The 21,310-nt window shown below is 43.3% G+C and overlaps 1 protein-coding gene across 1 annotated transcript in view; it reads left to right on the top strand.

Moving 5' to 3' along the window:
* The window catches only part of rab2a (RAB2A, member RAS oncogene family), a 29,739-nt gene extending 10,570 nt beyond the window's left edge, over positions 1 to 19,169 (top strand). The window contains exons 2-8 of the mRNA XM_080778350.1: positions 4,037 to 4,108; positions 4,338 to 4,405; positions 9,462 to 9,544; positions 10,189 to 10,281; positions 10,667 to 10,778; positions 14,300 to 14,368; positions 15,942 to 19,169. Coding sequence (XP_080634476.1) covers positions 4,037 to 4,108; positions 4,338 to 4,405; positions 9,462 to 9,544; positions 10,189 to 10,281; positions 10,667 to 10,778; positions 14,300 to 14,368; positions 15,942 to 16,037 — 593 coding nt within the window. The 3' untranslated portion in view covers positions 16,038 to 19,169. The remainder of the gene's footprint in view (positions 1 to 4,036; positions 4,109 to 4,337; positions 4,406 to 9,461; positions 9,545 to 10,188; positions 10,282 to 10,666; positions 10,779 to 14,299; positions 14,369 to 15,941) is intronic.
* Positions 19,170 to 21,310: the final 2,141 nt, after the last annotated feature.

Below are 21,310 nucleotides of genomic sequence, written 5' to 3'. Positions count from 1 at the left end.
CAATGAATGACACACATTCTCTCTAGATGTGAAGGAACAAATGCTACTCATCCTTAATCATCTATGTATAATAATTTAATAGTTTGACTGTGGGATTAATTGTGATCCCCAGCTACAAGAGCAACAATTAATTGGATAGTGGTTCTAAATATTGGTTTCAATATATTTTTGATTAATTGCCCTGTTGTCTTGCGGTGTATGTTGACTGCAAACTGCCGGTGTAATGAAGGGGATAATGACAGGCGTATGATAACTATAGCATCGCTGTCGTAAGGACACCTCATATCTCCATATTTCAACTTATTCTGCTTTTTCTTTGTCAATTACTAACAATAACAAGAGTGTTGCACAGATGTAGTGGAAAGGTTGTGAGCTTGTAGATCATCTATTTTCAATATTTAATTAAAACAATTATAAGAACTAGAAATGCACTCTGTCGAGCTGCCAACTTGCGCCTTGCACACAAGTAGGTCTACTTGTGCACAAAAAGAACGAGCCATGAGTTGCGCTCACCACTGGCATCACAGCTTCCAAAAATATATACTGATATATTATAATATATTGTAATGACGTTGCCAGAGATGCTGGTCCCTGATTGGGCTACGGTCTTAGACAAGAGAGGACACCGACATACATACCCAGCCGATCGCAGCCGGCGATCCCAAGCCCAAAAAGAAAAGCTATACGCAATATACACAATGAGCTATATAAACATTGACTGAAATTATTTGATAAGTAATAAATATAAATCACACTTGTGTGAATTGAGGGGCGCTCTTATCATCATACAACATCATATTCCGTGCTCGGCCAATCAAATCATCACAAATGGGCTTGCCCATGTGGGTTTTAATTAGATTCTACCTAGGTCATCTCGAACCTACTCATTTCTGTGTGGTTCACATGGCGCGGGTAGACTGGACTATGATTAGGCTGATTGGCTGAAGGGGTTTTGCCAACGCTATGTAGTCCCATAACCAGTCAGACTCCATTGGCATGAATGGAAATGCAATTTATGTGACTTGGCCAAAGAATGGATTGAGAAAATTTTTATTTCTTTCATCTAGAGATCAGAGGTCTTGAGCTTCAATTCCTGAGGGATCCTCACGGCCCTCTACCATACTGCCGAATTTCGTGAAAAACGTTCGCTCAGAACTGCCAAAACTGCTAATACAGCGGAAGTTTTACAATAACAAACAGCCACCCACTGTGGCTGCCACATGATGTCACGGGGGGCATGTTTTTAGTTTTAGGGAAATGAAGCATCATTTTGACTTTTAGTACAAGTCTTCAGTCACTCATTCATTGCAGATTCACTGCCACTAAATACGTTACAGACATGAATGATTATTATTGTATATAAAAAATAAATCAGTCATAAGATGTGTTTTTATTTGCCACATGATGTCTCACGTCGTTAATGTTTAACTGCTGCCCTAAACAAACATTAAAAGTCCATAGACTTGGCTGCCATAGGACGTCATTTCAAAAGCCAGGCATTGGAGGCGGCTAGTGCCCAGAATGCGCAAGAACAGTTTTGGACATAGAAGGTTACCACCAGACCGCTACAATATACAAGAGTCTCTCTCTCCATCCTCCCATCACCACAGAGCCCCTGCCTAGCAACGCCACTGCCTGGTGATGGTAACCCTGGGAAACAATAAAGAGGAAGGTCTCTCTCTCTCTCTCTCTCTGTGTATCTCTTTCAACATAGCTGATCTGTACTCTTAGAAGTAACAATGTTACCACAGCTGCTAAGCGTTGCTGCGTTGTATGATCAGAGGAATGTTTGCTATCATCTCAGTCACAGTTGTAACACTTTTACATTGATTTTTCTCTAAAATGTTTGAGAATAGCTCAAACTTTTTTTTTGTGTCCGACTGACTGACTGACAGACTGTGTGTGTGTGTGTGTCTGTCTGTCTCTCTATCTATAGTATACAAACCGTGATTGTGTAACTACAGTCCTTGTTGAAAAGAGAAACTAGTGTCTGGGACGAAAACAAAACAAGTTCTAAGAATGTTAAACGGTTGCCTTGCAACATTCATCTTCTTTTATGCGTTAAACCTGTCAGCAAGAATCTGGTGAGACATGCCTTCAGCTGGAGGTGAACAATTACATTATCACCCTTCCATCTCCGATAATGTCTCCCTTATGGTGACTGTTGACATTTGGGGCTAAAATGGTCGCTCTGAACACGGGAGCTAGTGCCATCTGTTGCTATGGCAATGCCCTCTGACCCCCTGGATGTTGGGGAGGTTGGCCTCCTGTTTGACCAATCACCTGTCTCGAGTTGAGTTATTATGCAAATAAGGAGGCAGAGTCTGCAGAGATGAGCAATGAAAATGTTCTGCCTAATTTATGCTTGATTGCGTGTTATATAAATAACCTATCGACTACAAGCTTGTTAGGTGATCATGTAGACTATTTTCGATGCGTGACACAGACACGCACTAATATAGTCTTTCCTGTGTGTTGTCAATTTCGGCTAAAGCCGTGACATTGATAGATGTGTAGATGCCTTCTGACTGAGTGGGGATTGACCGTTCAGAATGCATCAGTGCTGTGCACTATGTACTTTTAATTTAATGTCAATGTTAGTCTTTTGTCCATTTTCTGCTTTCTATTAATCCGTCTTTATGCAAGATTTCTTAAAGTGAAACCTTTGACCATGAACTGCACTCTACTGAATGTATTGCTTAACATCCATGCCAATGCAAAAGACGCAGTAGTAGTATCTGAGCAGTGATGGTTACTTCACATTTGAATCAGATATATTTATTTTCATACGTAAAGGGAATATAAATGGGCCTATAGTCATTGGCAAAACTCAGACTATTATGGTTCCCAACAGTGGCCAACTGGCCATTATTGGTGCTCTTTTGTGAACTCTGCAAAGTGCCGTAAATGGAACATTGCTTTAAGAAAGCCTGTTTATAATATCACACTGTGAAAAGATGGGGGTAAAGCTGCTGCACGGTAATTGGGTGTTAGAAACAGACTGATAAGAGTTGATTCTTCAAACAATGGGTGGGTGGAGAGTTCCATTTTGATGTCCAGCCTGGCTGCCACGTACACATGCACGAGACACTACTTTATTTCCTAAAGGTTCTTTCTATCAACATTAACCTTTCTGCTGTAGACCTCTGTGGATGAGAAAAGCAACATCCTGTGTGAGCAAGAGAGGGCATTAATCCTCCAGCATACCCAGCCGTCTGGCCTGAGACTGGCTCTTAATTAGACGGTAAACACCAGTGGTGAACAATATGATGCATACTTCAAAGTAGTCTTTCATGAAAAGTCACACAAACAAATCTAAGATCCATGTTGTACAACATCCATCTACAAGCTGACAATGCGTTGTAGATGGGCTCTTTTTCTTTTCTTTTTTTACCCGGGAACCCCTTTTGGTGTTGGCATCATGTTATGCTTTAGCTATTGAAAAATAGCAGATCTACAAGCTCATAGCGCGCCACCGAGTGTCGCGCTACGAGCTTGTGCGTCTGCTGTTTTTGAAAAATCGAAGAACGACTGACATAGAAGCGTAGCTTTTTCAGAAAACTGTCAGGATGTAGAAGACATTTTTAGAATCTGATCTCGGGTCAGAATGGGTTAATCGAGCCCATCACGAGCCAGTATCTGACTATCTGTCTACAGAGGTCAACAAACTACCTCCCTTCCCTCTCTGTGATTCCTCAAGTGAATATAATGTGAATCACACTTCAACCATCTTCTGCAGCACACAGTATGATAATGTACAGTATCGTGATCATGTGGTATGATTTTCCCCAAGTCATACACGGACATGGTTATACAATTAAACTACGTGATGCCATCTAACCTTAGATCTACAACTAACTACTGGTTCTTGTTGAAAATCCAATTTTTCTTTGTTATCGTGTGTGTGTTTAAGTGGATACTCAGACTTCTGTGTAACAATAATTGATAACGAGGCTGTGTGTGCATGCATGTGTACTGTCTAAGGATCTGTTTCACAACTCCTGGGACTGAGTTTGTGTGTGTTTTTCTGTTTCAGGTGTGGGGAAGTCATGTCTATTACTACAGTTCACAGACAAGAGGTTTCAGCCAGTTCACGACCTCACTATTGGTAAGAACCCCCTCTGAGAGTGTACGACACTGCAGCTGATGCCAATGTCTCAGTCAATAAATATGGCAGATGCTCTGATGTGCTGTCTGAAACTATCAGTAGAACTGTTGTTGCACTGTTACGATGTTAGCAACAGGATTCCTTCTGATAGACGCATATGAAGCTTCATTTTACCTTGATGGTGTGGCCATATGAAATAACAATGATTTGTATGTGTGTGTGTGTCCAGGTGTGGAGTTTGGAGCGAGGATGATCACTATAGATGGAAAACAGATCAAACTGCAGATCTGGGACACGGTAATATACAAATGTTTGATAATAGCATGACCATGATGTAATGGATTTTTATCCGGACATGCCCGTTTTTTGTTGTTGACCGAGTTTGGATATTGAGGACAAATGCCCGGCAATCGCTTGTTTTCCACATATGCCCATAGCTTTATTCACAGGTAATTACAAAAATACCATATAAACCCTATATACTTTGTTGAGTGGGGTTCCCTAAGGGTGTACTGTGTACTGTGTAACCTATACGTTTTATAGCTTTCAATCCGGGACAGCATCTGTGTTTTTACATTGTTTTAATCTACCGGTAGATGATTATGGCATACGGCTCATGAAAATCAAAAGATCCTATCTCAAAATATTAGAATATTACATGAGACACGGCAGTGTGTTGCACACAGAACGGAAGACATGTAGTTGCTTATTATCACAACATGAAGTTATATAATTATTTCGACCTAAATGGCATATTGGCATAATATATCAACAAGGAGAGGATGATAAAAAAAAGATTAGCCTGATGAGTCGTTTCAAACATGGTCATCACTCATCAGGCTAATCTTTTTAACTTTATTTACACTTAGACAGAGTGACGCATTAGGCCAACATTACCTAGGTTAGCTTTACATCTTGTGTTGAATGTTGGCATTATAATCCCTTGATAATCAGCGTGAACGAAAATATAGGCTATAGGCTGCAGCCTGTTGAGGAAAACCCCCAGCTCAGCTGCTGTTTATAACCGTGCAGTGCGGGCACACTGATTAAAAAAGGTCACCCACCCGCGTTGCGTTCTGCCCGTACCCGACCTGTTAACCTGTTAACCTGTTGCCCGTGGATCCGACTCGTTGCAGGACTATGGTATTACTGTGCCAACTAGCCTGACCTGAACCCCACAGAGAATCTAGGTTGTATTGTCAAGAGGAAGGTCTGAGACATAAAAGCAAACCTCGGCTTCCATAACACCTCAACAGTGCCACAGGCTGATCACCTCCATGCCACACCCCATTGATGAAATCATTTGTTAAAAAGTAGCCCAGATCAAGAATTGACTGCATACATTAATATACTTTTAAAATGGTCGGCATTTCTGGATTATGTCTAATATTCAAAAAAAATAGATTGGATTTTTTGATTTTCATGAGCTGTATGCCATAATTATGAATATTAAAACAAAAGAATGATTGTTGTCTCCACCAGGCCAAAGTCGTGGCTGAGACCATGTTTCCCCCCCCCCCCCCTCATAATCCTTCATCAGTGTTTCACCTTTTTTGGGGGTCTTTAAACTAAAGAACATGGTGAAACTGACTACTTGAAAGCATGTTGTAACACAGGGCTGTTCAACGTTTAAAGGACATACTTTTGGTAGCGGGCTCAGTGGCCTTGAGTGTCCGCCCTGAGACTGAGGTCTGGATTCGAACTGGCCGGGTCATACCAAAGACTCAGTGTCTCCCTGCAGGGACTTACCTCAATCCAACCCTTGATGCTGAGTGACAAACTCTGCAGCATCAAGGGTTGGATTGGGGTAAGTCACTGCGACATGCTAGCGTCATGTCCAGGGTGTGTACTTGTACATCATGTCCAGGGTGTGTACTTACTTCCTCGAGCTACAGAAACGGGAGATAGGCTCCTGCCCTATGGGTCTCATGGCTCTACAAGGCTTACTTATTTGGGTTTTGTTTACCTTGCCAGCACTAAATAACTAGGGATGTCCCGATCACGTTTTTTTCTTTCTCCCGATCCGATCATTTGATGTTGAGCATCTGCAAATACAGATTTTTCGCACCAATATTTATCATCCAGTGAAAAGGGGTCACAATGTCCCACTTTTAACAAGTGAATGAGAACATTGAAGTGGATTCTGCCCATACATGTATTACAAAACCTGGTTCAGCATGTATTACAAAACCTGGTTCAGCGTCTTTTGGAGAAAATAAAAATCAGGAAGTAGTCATGGTAGGCAATAAGCTTCTGCGACCGACTCACTGGTAAATAGACGTTTGCACAATAACAAACACAATCGTTATGAACATACAAAAAACAAAAGGCAGAATCCATTTTGTTTGCTTTAATTTGTGTGCTAAGAATTTCAGCTTGGGAACGGTTTCACTATCCAATGTAAGTGAGTTGACGGAATGTTGGATAATCAGTTTTTAATCTATCAAGCAACTATTGAATATACTATCTTGCCAATATTTGAAGTTGTCCCCCTTGTGTGTTTTATGTCGCATACACGCATTACGTTTCGTCGTTCAAAGGAAGTAATTAAAATTAGATCTTTATGGACTTTTGATATAAAAATACCCAAAAATAGAAATGATCCTATAGTTTTGGCATCCATTGTTAGGTATGCCCATATGATGACCAGATATATTGTCTAAAAGTGTGAACTGTATTTTTCATTTCACTACGTCTTTAAAACATTAGCAGAGCATTTCTAAGAGCAGACAGTGTTTCCATACTATCTGGATGTGTGTGGTGGGGGGGGGGGGTCACGCACACCCACACCAACCCAGATTGAGACGATAACATTCCTATGCCACCACCCTCCTCTGCTAAACTAATTGTAGAGGGAACACTGTATTATGTCATTTTATTGACACGTCAATGTCCATAATGTGATGCAATTTAGGTGCAGTTAACATGCTGGCCAGCAGGTGGAGTCAGAGCTCTATGAGCCACAGTGGAGCTAGTCTGAAACTCCACAGGATGCTCTGACTCTGGTCATCTGCCCATTGCAGCAAGGACACCATGTCTTTTTCCTTCATGGCTCGTTAGGACGCACTCCCTGAGGTCAAATACCCCAAAGTCAATAGAAGCTTAAGTGTTTCACTTGTGGCTCACAAACAGTTTGTTGAAGACACCTCCAAATAAAACGCACAACATTGTACTGTTACCTGGCAGCCTTCTAGTGGTCTCAGAGGTTAGAGGCTTCTAAAGAAGAACCAGGGGAGACAGATATATCGTGTGCGTGTGTGTGTGTGTGTGTGTGTGTGTGTGTGTGTGTGTGTGTGTGTGTGTGCATGTGTGCGCGCACCAGATGGCAGACAGACACAGCGTTCTCTTTTTTGAACTCATTTATCATTTATACACTAATGGCATTACTGACTGACTGACTGACTCATGGCCTGGTTGTCTGCCTGTTGGGATGCATCCTTTGAGAAGGAGAGGCTGCAGCTGTCTGTTAAAGGAGAATTCCATACTAAAAGCCTTTCTTACCTTTCTTTGTAGTTGTTACGTCCCCATCAAAGAGGTCCAGGTGTTATTTTGTGCAAAAGCTCCTTTTTGGCTATTTCCCCTACCATAATCCTTCAATGCATTGCATTGAATTGAATGGGATGTATGGGGTGTTGTGCTAATTCGCTTATTTCCATCGAAATAAGTAGTAAAGTGTGCCGCTTGGGTTATTATTTACATTATGAAGAGAGGATATATACAAAAAATATATAATTTTGAGCGATGGAAATAAGCGAATTAGCACAACACCCCATATATCCCATTCAATTCAATGCAATTCATTTAGGGCTTATGGTAGGGGAAATAGCCAATAAGGAGCTTTTGCACAAAATAACACCTGGACCTCTTTGATGAGGACGTAACAACTACAAAGAAAGGTAAGAAAGCCTTTTAGTATGGAATTCTCCTTTAAGACTATAGAGCGGTGTACTGTGTATTTGCTACCGGGTTAAAAGCACACAGAGCCAACAGTGTTACACTGCAGAGAGAGCGTAGAATTATTATCAAACTTTAAATGCGCTAATAAGCTATTATTATTATTATGGATTGATACATGCCTAGAATCCCCTGCGTGCATATGTCGAGAACCGTCCGGGTCTCCTGCTTGAGCGATGGACTTCACACGCGGTGTCTCTATTGTACAGGTGCTGAGGGAGCACAGTGGTGCAGGGTCCCCACAGTCATGACATTCCTGGAAATATGTTGAAATTAGAAGGTTTGGAAGGTTTATCAATGGTCCTGGAAAAGTATTTGACTGTGTATTGTTTTTGGTTTGGATTTAGTTAATACAAATACATTTTCCAAAACATGTATAACATTACATGAAATTTGTAACATACATGTAATGCATATGGTTGTTTATACGTATTGTAACTTTTTGCGCACCAAGCTTGAATCCCACCCTGGTCACCAGCTCTGCAGGCAACGGCCAATGCCAAGATATGCCAAGTTATGGCCGGGTGTGTTGCGGGGTCACTACAATATATATACAGTACATTTTATACATTTATCATGTATAACTTTGACATAACATTTGGAATGGAATAAATGCTTTATTTTTGCTACACTGCCTGTCTTTGGGCATTGCACATAGTTGAAAGAGACTCATTATTGCGCCTGGAAATTGGGTTAAATATTCTGGAAAGGTTTTGGGAAGAAAAAAAGTGTGTGGGAAGCCTGAGTTGGTCGCATCAGCGGTCCTACAAAAACGAGCGAGGGGTCAGTCTTGACACCCCCGTTGGAGAGTAGTGAAAGGCAGTGTATGAGGGACAGAAGCGTGGAGCGGACTAGACCCATGAACAGAGAATGAGAAATTGTATGGTGCAGCCAGGGAAGTACAGTGGACAAGTTGCTGCTGAGTTTGGAGACTGCACTGTAACTAGAGTGAAGCAGGTTTGATCTGAAGAACACTGTCGGAGAGAGAGAGAGAGAGAGACTTTGGAAAGCAGAAAGAGAGGGAGAGGGAGAGAGACTTTAAAAAGCGGGGAGACAACAGGGATTGTGTCAGAGAGAAGTCCATTGTGTCCACATAACAGGCCCTGCTCTGTCCCCTTACTCACTATTCCCAGCTGACTCGAACACCAGGAGCTGGAATCCACTAGGGGATCAGGACTAAAACCAGGGACTGGGCATGCGCCAATTTGCGAGAATCTTGACTTCTTGTTTGTTACTGTGTGTGCATTTATTTTTTTACCACGATAAACGGGAATTAATCCATTTCATCACAATTTCTTGTTTCAGATATATTTATCTCCTTTGTGTATGTATGGAAAAACTTAAAAGCGTTCATCTTACTCGGATGTTAATGAATATCCATTTATTTCTACATCTCCAGGCTGGTCAGGAGTCATTCCGTTCCATCACCAGGTCTTACTACAGAGGAGCAGCCGGAGCACTGCTAGTCTACGACATCACAAGGTAACGCAGCCAATCAAATGGAGCCATGGAACCTCCGTAGTCGGCGTGCACTCGTATGAACCAGGACGTTTCTAGTTCCTTCTCTCTCTAAAAAAAAAAAAGAAAAAATCCAGATGGACAAACATGGAGAGAGGGACAGTGTCATCGCCAGCAGCTGAAACTGGGATGCTGATAATTCCCATTGAATACACACCAGTCCCCTGTGGTTCAGCCTCCCATGACATTATTGGCCTTTCCTCCGGCTGGAAAGTTTACTTATCCAGTTGTGAACTGTGTGACAGCAGGGCAGAGAGAGATTATTTTGACGTATTTTTGCACTGAGAATGTTCATTTCGACCACGTAGAGCAGAGCAGTGCAGGGAGGGAGCGGCTTCCAGTGGACCACACACAAAAACAAAACGGTGGAAGACATTGAATGAAGTGTAAAGGGAGAAAAGGCTCCACATACAATTTAAAAAGAGTTCAGTCAAACATAAATACAGAGTTGGTCAGACACGCATAGTCGCATACTAGAATAAATGAAGTGTGCTTTTATTGCTTTCCTGTCTGCAGTATCTACACTTGTGGCTAAGTAATATGTAAGCAGTCAGTGTATAAGACTGAATAATAATTTGCTGACTGCTGTGTCTCTATGTGTTCGACAGAAGGGACACCTTCAACCACTTGACAACTTGGTTAGAGGACGCACGCCAACATTCCAACTCTAACATGGTCATCATGCTCATCGGAAACAAGAGGTAAGCGTTCTATCGACCATGTGCTTCGATGAGGCCTTGCATCACATTCTATGTACATATGCATGGAGACTAAAAATGTCAGACCCGGTCTGAGAAATGGCCATTGTGAAATCAGTCCACAAAATGTGTCCACAATCTTCCAAGGGGTTGAAATATTCTACCTGCTTTTGCTCAGTTGCTACAAGAGTCATCGCTCACATCCTTCTAAAAAATATCAGCCACAGACTCACAGACTGCAGTGTGCACAACGTGCCATCCCATGCAGTCTTGATAACATTACTGTAACCTTGAATAGACGTAAGCTAGTGTAGCATGTGGTCTACTCTGATGCAATTGCTCCTATGTGCGTCTGTGTTGATGTGTATCTGTATGTGTGTGCGTTTAGTGACCTGGAGTCAAGGAGAGAGGTGAAGAAGGAGGAGGGAGAGGCATTTGCCAGAGAACATGGCCTCATATTCATGGAAACCTCAGCAAAGACCGCTTCTAATGTAGAGGAGGTAAGAGAACAAACACTTAACCGTTTCCGTCCGTAGGACGTGGCCACACGTCCTAGGGAATCCTCATCCGCATCCTCAATGATACCAGGCGAGAGAAGAATATTCAGATTTTTTTCCCCTTTGCAGTCCGACTCTCGGCCACCGTCCTTCGCGCTCTACAGCCATATTAGCTTCCCGTAGACTTAGCTGTTAGCGCGGCAGAAAGAATGCCTCGTCTCTCCTAATCCAGGGCGCTCTCCGTGGTTTGATCTGATGGATATACTAGTGCTTCATTTCTGACTGCTTCTAGAGGAGCTAAGAGAAGCAACACTGTTGGCACACTGCACACACACGAGAGTATGTTATATGCAGTTGATCTGTAATCGCCAAGTAGTTGCACCCTGGACGATTGTTATTCTCAATATTGTATACACACACACACACGTTTTTCCTTAGTCTGCACATTTTCTTTACTTTTCTCTCTTGTGTCGTACTGTTATGACATTCTTGTTCATGTACATGTAAACACTAGTATGTATAGGCTGATTATGACGCACGGCACATGTCATTTGATCTCTCAGAATGATTAGCTCAGGCTTATTATTGTGTTGTCTATAAGCATATGAACATTACGGTGGTGCAGACGCAAGCTGGGGATGTTGGGAGCAGTTGAAAAAATCTGAGATTTGTTGTCGTAGCATTTGGCGAATGTCGCCTCTCCCTCTGTTACTATGAGGTTTACAAAGAACATCCTGAGAGGAGAATTGTGGTCCAGTGGCTACAGCATTGTTGTCTTCACCACTTTTCGACCTTCTTTTGGATGCTCTCTTGCAGTACGTCAGTGATGTTAGAATTAGACGCTGCTTAACGGTAACACAGGAGTATCACTTTACAAAAATCTAAAGTAAAAACAAAGACAAAAACCCCCAAAAGATCAATCAATAATTTATGCATTCAAGCGCTGACTATTGATCATCAATATTCTGATGTTGTGCAAGTAATTGCCCATTTTACTTTGAAAACGGCACAACCTGTGAGTGGCTCGTCTGTTGGCACACAGCTTATGAAGACCCGACCTGCCATAACAAATCCACATGCATACCCAGTTTACCCACCCAACCAAAGCTGTTGTACCAAATGAAGTGCCTTCGTCACTTCATGGCATGTACCATAAATAGCCGTGTTAATACATACACACAGCCCAATTGTTGTGTAGTCACACACACACCCACACACACACACACACACACACACACACAGAGTGTTGGTATATTTAATGAATGCATGGTGATGTCTTCAGGGACCCCTCTCTCACTTATCCAATCACATAAATAATCCCATCCTACACACCACAGCACGCCAGGCCTTGGGCACCATCGTGTGTGTGTGTGTGTTTACATTGATTTCCCCCCCCCCCCCCCCTCTCATGCCCTACACTATCAGTTGCGCGCACACACACACACACGCACGCGCGTATACGTACACGCACAGCTGTTCTCCTGAGGTGTTGAATACAGGAAAAGTGCATGTGTGAGTGCATGTGTGAGTGCATGTGTGTGCTTGCTTGTGTGTGGTATGATTAATTTGTCTCATTAGTGTCCTCTCAATCCTCCTGATACCCTACGTCTCCTCTCTCTCTCTCTCTCTCTCTCTCTCTCCCTTCCCGCTCTCCATTTCCCTCCATCTCTATCGTTCCGTCCCTTGCCGTCCATCATTTACTCATTTTTATTCCTTTCTACCTTCCATCCTTCTCTCTGTCCTCTTTTTCCCTCTCCCCCTCACTCTCTCTCCCTCTCTTTCTCCCCCCCCCCCTCTCTCCCCCTCTTCTCTCCTCCCTCCATCTCTATTGCTCCCTCTCTAGTAACTGATATGTACCTCCCCTCCTCCCCTTCGTAGCTGTGCATCAAGCAGTTATATCTCATACATATTCATGACCCCCTTCCTCCCCTCGGTGACAGCCAGCAGCCAATCGGAGTCCTCGGCTGGTCGTCAGGGTCCGTGGGTGGACACCATTCTGCTGGAAAGACCCTCAGAGATGCACATTCCCATAACATACTCTCTTCTCATTTCCCACTCCTGTTTTCTTTGGTTCTGTTCTTTTATGCCCTCCATCCACCCATCCATCTTTACGTTCATTAGGGCTTCCAATGCAATAGCCTCGCGGACACAGAATGACATTAACTCGCCTCATCATCGGTGTGCTGTTTGTAAAATGTAAAGAGAACACATTTCACAGCATGCTTTTAAGAAAGCAGACAACCCTTAGTTTACAGGGTGGTTTTTTTTTTTTTACTTTTTTTATTCAAGCGTGTTACAATGTGTGCATTTTACCAGATGGGGGCACTGTTTCTTTTATTATTATTATTCCTCACAGATGGATGGCTGTGAAACGGCTGTTGCCACCAGTAGTGTGTAGTATCACACTGGTCCCAGGGCCTTCTGCACCAGTTTAATCCCAGCACAGGGCCCTAGGGGGGGGGGGGGGGGGGGGGGTGTGTCTGTGTCTCTCTGTATCTGTCGTGTCGCTCTCACACTCACTCACATCTCTTGCTATCTTTTCTCTCAGATGTGTGCTGTCCAGAGGCGATGCACAATAATTAAAACTATCCAAACCGATCAAAATGTTTCTTTTGGGAACCCTTGCAACTATGAAAATGGATGACTCAGGGGGTGGTATAATAGAGGATTCTAATTTCCAGAAATGTTCAAATTGCTTCTACAAAGTTCTGACGAATTCTCATTTACTTGGGAATGGGAATTCCAAAGTAAATGGTTGTAATCATTACTGTATAGGTCATGTTGTAAATACTTTTTCAGGTTCGCAGATTTATTTTCAGGGGAAGAAATATGAGTGATATACTCACACGGTAGAGCCCTTGGTCTCTAGATTTCCTCTTCCCGTTGCAAACTATATTATAGTGTCCCGGAAAAAGGGGCAGAGATTTGCATATCTATCTACTTACTGGTCTATGTGCTGGTTCCATCATTGACAATCGGAGCTGGAGCCAATAAATACCTGTGACGAGTCATTTGTCCCGGGAATGAATGCCGATTGTAACCTTTCCCGCTAAAGACAGAAGCCAGATGTTAGCTGGTGTTGGAGGATTGTGTGTTTTTTACAGTGGGAAAGGGGCTTCGGGGAAGCGATGATGGACATTGATCCCAAATTAGATTCTGCTTTGTCCTGTGACCACGTCGTACATACTGCAGTAGTGTTGATCTGTGGTACCATTAAAACCCAAACCAGTAGCTCTGTCTGGGAGGCCTGTGGGAAGCCAGTCGCTGGCTACTCCGCTCTGCTCATAACACTCACACAAATGGGTTTGGACGCTAATGCCCTGAACGAGGTCCAATACAAACAAGACTACTTCAACATTCCTCATCCGCGGCCTTAATGCCTGCTGCCTTCCTGTGAACGTGTTTTTTTTCTTTCTCTTCTGCCTTTTTATATATCTAACTTTTGATTATCATGAGTTAAACATAAACAGATGTAATAATAACGAAGGCTCTATTGCTCCCTCACCTCTCTCTGTCTTTCTCAGGCATTCATCAACACAGCCAAGGAGATCTACGAGAAGATCCAGGAGGGTGTGTTTGATATCAACAATGAGGTAAGACAGACTCTTCTCTCCTTGCCTTTCTCTTGTCCTTTTCCCCCTCATCTCTCTCTGTTTCCCCCCTCTCTCTCTCGTCTCTGTGGTATCTCTGGGAGTATGTCTGTGGTTTGCCACGCTCCCTCTCGCCTCAAAGGGAAGGGGGGAGGCTTATGGGCTAGGCCCTCCATTGAGTCCAGCCAAGCCAAACTTCCAGCATTCCTCTCCCTCCTCCTACCCACACCCAGCGGCTTTTGTCTCTCTCTCTCTCTCTCTACAACTATCTCTCTCTCTCTATACATCTCTCTCTCTCTCTCTCTCTCTCTCTCTCTCTCTCTATACAACTATCTCTCTCCCACCATTGCTCTACTTTCCACTCGCTCCCTTCCGTCTTTTTGTCCCCCTGCTCTCTCTCTCCCTCTCCTGCTTTACTGCTGCTGCCCTCCCACCTCTCTCTCCTCCCTCTCTCTGCTTGGCACCCTGCCAGGTCATAAATTCCTCACATCCCACAAGGTCTCAGTCAAGCAGCAGTAAGACAGACAGTCAGTCAGCCAACCCAGCCAGTTGCTCATGCAGTCTGTAAAGCCACACCGCCGCAAGCCGGGTCCTTCGGGCCAGTCTAGTAGTCATGTGTGCCACTCAGGCAGCCAGCTAGCCAGCCAGCCAGCCTGCCTGGCTGTCACTGATTCAACCGCTTTTTGGGCCAGTCGTCCAGGCTGTTATCCAGCTAGCCAGAGCCAGAGGCAGACGAGCCCCTCTTCCGCCATTGGTCTGTTTGTTATTAGTAGTAGTAGGAGGAGGAAGGGGGGAGGGAAGAAGGAAAAAAATGAGTGGGAGGCCAGGCACTCGGTCCAAACCACATCAGCTGACAGAGGGAGAGAGGGAACCCCAAGTAGAACCCCCTCCTCCCCCTCAGTTGGCAGGCACAGTGAGAACACACACAAACTTAGCGCACACACACATACGCACACACCCTCGTGGCCTTAGCTCTATAAATGTGATTTAAAGGCACGCAGCGTTTCCCAGGGGCACTGCTGCTACTGGAGGAGGGGGGGTGTATATGAATATAGAGCCAAAGAGGGAGAGAGAGCGAGGGCTACAGCAAGAAAGGGCAAGCCTCCCAGAGAGGAGAAGAGACCACTGTACTGTACAGAGAGAGAGCGCGCTCTCAGATGCTCTACTGTACTCCTGTCTGAAGGGCAGAGTGGGGAGGGATGAAAGTAACTGCTCCATACATCTCTCACACACACACACACACACACACACACGCACGCACATGCACACGCACACAGAACTGCCTCTCACTCCTATTTCTCTCCACTTCCATCGCCTGTCTGTGTTTGTAAATTGACTGTAAATCTTTTATATTTTAGGAGAATAACTATGCACATTTGTTCACAAAGCAGTGCATTAAGTCAGCCTCGGGAGCCTCAGAATGCTGTCTATTGTGACGCTAAAAGAAGGTGTTTAAGAATGCTGTTGGGGGCTTTAATGTCGCCCACTCACTCTGTCGCCCACCGAGACTGTTTTAATGAAGAACAATCCCTGGCCTTCTAATTGAGCCAAACATCTCTTTTCTCTCTCCGCACAGGCTAACGGTATTAAGATCGGACCCCAGCATCCTACCACCAACTCCTCGCTGTCCGGTAACCAGGGAGGACAACAGGCTGGGGGCGGATGCTGCTGAACACCATCTGAACACATCTCTTCAGACCCTCCCCTCTCTCCCTCCTTCCACTGTTCCTCCCGCTGTCCCCTCTACTTCCCTTGTCCAGACCTCCTCCTTGCGTTTCTCCATAACTGGCCATGCTCACTCACTAACAAGTTTGTTTAAGCCTCTCCATTCTCGTCCCTCTGTCCCTTCATCCACCCGGGTCCTTCTCTCCATCCATCCCTGTTCTTCCTTTTCTCTGGTTTCCTGCTGTCGCCCCATCTCTCCATCCATCTCCATCTTTGTGTGTGTCTTCAGGACGTCTACTCCACTGGGCCTAGGGGCCTAGCCAGTAGCCACGCCTCGTCCGCTCTGCCTCCCTTCTACTGGGAACCCCCCCCCCCCCCCCCGCAGGAACAAAGTCAACTAAACAGATGTTCAGAGGCGAACACTCTCACAATTCTGGAGGTGTACAGGTTTTGATATTTTATAAAAAATAAACGAATTTGAAGTCTTTTATTTTTATAAAAACCCGAATCGAGAATTGCACACCTGCTGGAGTTTGGAGAGCCGTTGCGCTAAAAGCCCGAAGCCGGAGTGTTGTGTGTCATGTCGCTCGACAAAAATAAAGTGTTTTCAACTGAAAAAATTACACTTTTTTTTCCAGTTATGTTTTTAATTGAGCAACACATCACACAACACTTTGCCGCTGAAGTATAAATCAGGCTTAAGTCATGGCCACCTATGGCGGGGTTATCTTTAGCCATGTTATCTCTGATACTGTTGCTCTTGCTGCCAATGTATCCATTTTTGCTGAAAACGAGAAGAAGCTAGTGACACGTGTAACCACAGCTAGGACAGGGCAAAGCACAGTTTTTCCACAGAGGAACGTAATTTGTCAGTCCCTCAACATGATCACATTAGAGGTATTTAAACACTTAAGATATCTACAAGTATGTTTTTTTAATAGATCATGAGCTGGCTTTCCTTAGTGGAGAGAGACATAAAAAGAAGGTGACTGTATTTCCTGTGCTTCACACAGCAGGCACTCAAAAAATGGACTTGTTGAAATGGCACAACTGTCTGCTTGCACATACAGGCACAGCGCGTTAATAGCAACATATTTAACATGTTGTGTCAGTCTGTTGTGTATTTGGGACAATATAATTGTGTGATTTCAGTGCATCTGTTTTTGTTTAGAGTGCAGGTGGCATTAGCAACTGCCCTATCACACTGCAACCAAGACATGTCTGTCCAGAAAACCAACTGTGGTGGATTCTTTTCACAGTTTGTTCCGTTTTGTTTTTAGTAAATTCTTCTCTTTGTCTTTATTGTTTTTTTGTTTTTAATTTTCTTTTGACATGAGCTGAATTGTATTTAATGAACACTAGAAGATGGCTGTGGTTTAAACAATTTATTTTAAACTGTCATGGGAGGGAATAAAAGACCAAACTGTTGTGTGAAAAGTGACTAAGTTGGAATTGAAATGAAAACTGAAGGAAATAGAGAGAAGGAATCATGTAGGAGGTTTGAGCAGTGGCCACAATTAAATCAAATGGAAAAAACTTTGTTTTAAACTAAGGCTGTACTGTTTAACTGTATTTAACTGTTGCGTTCTGTGTATATATGGCTCCCTTCATTTCTCTTGCTTTCACTGAAGGGGATAACGTGGCATTTTGTCTTTCTTTTCTGCGTTGTCACCGGGCGCAACATGGCAAGTAAGAAGTTTGGTATTTGTGCCTCACATAAGAAAAAACATTTAGTTAACATTGTTGACATTCCTCATTGAAATCAAAGGTCACCAAACTAGCTTGTTAGCTTAAGGCTTGGGGGACCCATAGGGTTTACATGATGAAATATTAGCGGTGCTAGCAACCCGTTGCTGTGGTTGTGAAGGATAAATGATGTATAACCTTAATCCCCCCCCCCCCCCCCCCCCCCCATAACAAGCTCTTGGTGGTAAACTGACTCAAATTTAAAATTTTGCGGTATCCCTTTTGCAAAGCCAGAAATCTACCATGAATTAGCTGGAAGATGTGTACTATAATCAGAGCTTGATAACTGCTGCAGTATTTTGCTTCAAGGCCCTGCTGTGATAGGCAAGATTTTATCATATTTTGCCTAATTCATTGCTTGTTACTTGTCCTCCCATCTACCCTCGAATTTCTTCCCTTCCCTCCCTTTTCTCTCTTGCACTCTGTCCTCAACTTCTCAGATTGTATAGTAACGTTGGCGCTATATTTTTTCATCTATTTTTTAATGCCAAATTTTTTGTTTACCTGAGTTTTGTCCTAAAGACAAAAAAACCAAACCCACCACAGCCCAATAAATCTGACCTGACATCAGCTGTCTGCCTTAACCTCAGAGAGATTTGGACAGCTGCAAAAATGGCTCAATTTTTTTTTACGTTTGTTTATGATGCATTGTTCTTAACACGTGCATATCTACATGGCTACAGTATATGCATTCATACACACAATGACAAACCTGTATAAACATGTACAATGTCGACACGTTCAAAAATGTGTACCAATACTGAAGTTGTCTTGTATCGCTGCACATTGTTTCTCTCCCACACCAGCCTGCATATATGCATGCATACATGGATGATGCATACATAAAACTATAGTCTTCTCTATCTGTTGGTGTTTTCAGGCAACGTTGTATTACTGTAGGGAGTTTGGATATCACAGCAGTGTAAGTGAATTGGGTTAGAGGCCTGTTGCTTTCCTCTGCAAAGTGTTTTTTTTCTCGCTCTTTTTGTTCATAGATATGACGGTTATTAATATTATTCTGATCTTTATTATTGGTATGTATTATGTGTGAACCCTGGGGGGCTCGGGGGGGCGGGGAAGCCAAACCTGAAAGCATCCATCCTAACTATATGGACCGACCGATATATCTTATCTATGTATCCCCCCCTCCCCTTACCCTGCCTACCCTCTCCTTTTCTCTATTCCTCTCCACCTTCTCCCTCTTCTTTCCTTCCTTGACGTTATTTGCTGTGTTGGTTCTTTGGAAAATTTTAAAAAAGGAAAAAAAAAGAAAAATTGAAAATGCTATCACAATAAACTATAATAAAAACATTCTAAACTCTACAAATGTCATGTTGATGATCATCTGGCTATGAAAAGAAAAATGTTTTAAAATGAAACGACAAAAACCTTATTCATTTCTGGCCTGGTTTATTTGGAGTATTTTTCCTCTTTCTCAGAATTGTGTGACTATTCGATGTCTTATGTTCGGTGAAAGAAACAATTAATAGATCCATAAACTTTTACTGCATCTGCTTTATCTATCTGGAAAGAACAGAAAGATGTTGAAATTCATGAATCATTTTTGTGGGATAGTGGAAAACCAGATGATCAACCCAACTATAAATAAGCATGCTGTATAAGGATACACTGTTACACATTCATGCATTTACATTGATTTTCTATGCTGTTCCCGACTTGCCATCGCATGGATGGATTCAAGTGTAGGCCTACATACGTTCCTATTTGATTTTAAATCTCGTATCTTATCGAAGTCCGTATTGATTTTCCAATCAGTACTTTCATTTCATACGCAGATTCTTTTCAAAAGTTTCACCTCAAGTTTGAACTGTTAATGGGAAATATAGTTTATGGGGGACCGTTAATTTAAACTATCTTCTGACAGTGTTAAAGAGATACTTTTACTACATGCAATTCCAAAATTATACACCAAAAAATAGAAATGCCAAAAGCCCATCAGTGTTTCTACACTGAAGTTGACATTTTGTGCATATATAGCTAAATAGGTTTTCTGTTAGGTTGCTGATGGTGGAACAGGGTTCACCATATCCATAAATGGCCTTAGGGATAACATAACTTTTAAAGTTGAATTGGTAACCAAGGATGCTTGGTGCATGCCATGGACCATGGTGGTCCTAGTGAGCACAAGGACCCAGGCTAATTTTCATTTTATAGAATTGTTAAATGTTATGGCAGTGATAAATGTATACCAGTGAGCAGAATATGTACACAACATTGATGACCTACAAGGCAGTTCAAAGTCATTTCTTCTTGCGTGTGAGGCTATCAAGGAAAATGGAGTTGAGCCTGGTGAGTATAACATGCAGGTTAATAGCCAATGTTTTATTCGTTTTGTGTCTGTCCCATGTGGATCAGTGGTTCATGTCTGGTGACGGTCCATATACTTTCTGGCCATGAAGTTCAATGTATATTTCTGCAACAGATGGCTGTTTTCCCTGCATGTGCTAAGTTTCAAATTCAACACACTTCTCCCATATGGGAATCTAAACTTGTACTCATAAGTCAAAGAGAAAGGGGGGGGGGTCCATGCTGGGTATGGTATTTGGGCTCATACACTGTCTGATGTATTGAATATACACCCGAGCCCTTGTTGGAGAGAATTCCATGGTTTTGTGGAGGCTTTGCTACATACAGGATGTGGTTATATCACCTTCACATACAACATTACGGCACTGTTGCCTGCTGGAGGTCATCCATAGAGTCATAGACTCTATGGATGACCTGCAGCAGGCAACAATTTGAGACACAGTCAAGCAGACAAGTGAGTCACACAGTAAAGAGGAAAATTAAGATCTTACCCCCAAAGCGCCAGCGCTCGCCCAGCAGTCTGCTGTCACCCAGGCCAATATGTTGATCTGGCCTCCCATTCCAAAGCGCCAGCGCTCGCCCAGCAGTCTGCTGTCACCCTGCAGGCCAATATGTTGATCTGACCTCCCATTCCAAAGCGCCAGCGCTCGCCCAGCAGTCTGCTGTCATCCAGGTGTATATGCGTGCACGTGACCTCAGGTGTCTTTACTGGTGACTCATGACTGTGTGTGGCTTATCATAACCGTAGGTCGCAGATTACTATGAAAACCTGCAAGTCGGTACCAGAGTAATATAGTAAGAGAGTGGCGACACTATAGCGTTGACTACCATTGTAACAATGGAATGCGGAAGTGCTCATTCTATCTCTATATGGGATAGTTCCAGCCATAGGAGCAATGTTTGGAACTATAGCCCATAGGCACCCGCTTTGCGGCGAGATCAAAGCGTGTCGCTATACTCTCCGCTCTACACTCTGGTCAGTACGTAAGTCAGTCTGTCCGTCCATCTCACCACCATATATGGCTGTCAGTTCGTCACGCCTCGTGACATGCTCCATATGGCCGTCTCCATATATGAAGATCAGTTCACTGACATATTTTGATCCACCCCACCCGTCCTTCCTCTTCGATGTCTCCCTTTTGACTATACCTGTCCATTCAAACTCTAGACGGGCCCACTCCAAAGTTATTATCGCAGTCGCGCCCG

The sequence above is a fragment of the Protomyctophum bolini genome (genome assembly GCF_963924005.1).
Source record: "Protomyctophum bolini genome assembly, chromosome: 12".
NCBI classification, from domain to species: domain Eukaryota; kingdom Metazoa; phylum Chordata; class Actinopteri; order Myctophiformes; family Myctophidae; genus Protomyctophum; species Protomyctophum bolini.
This window is presented reverse-complemented; position numbering and strand designations above follow the sequence as displayed.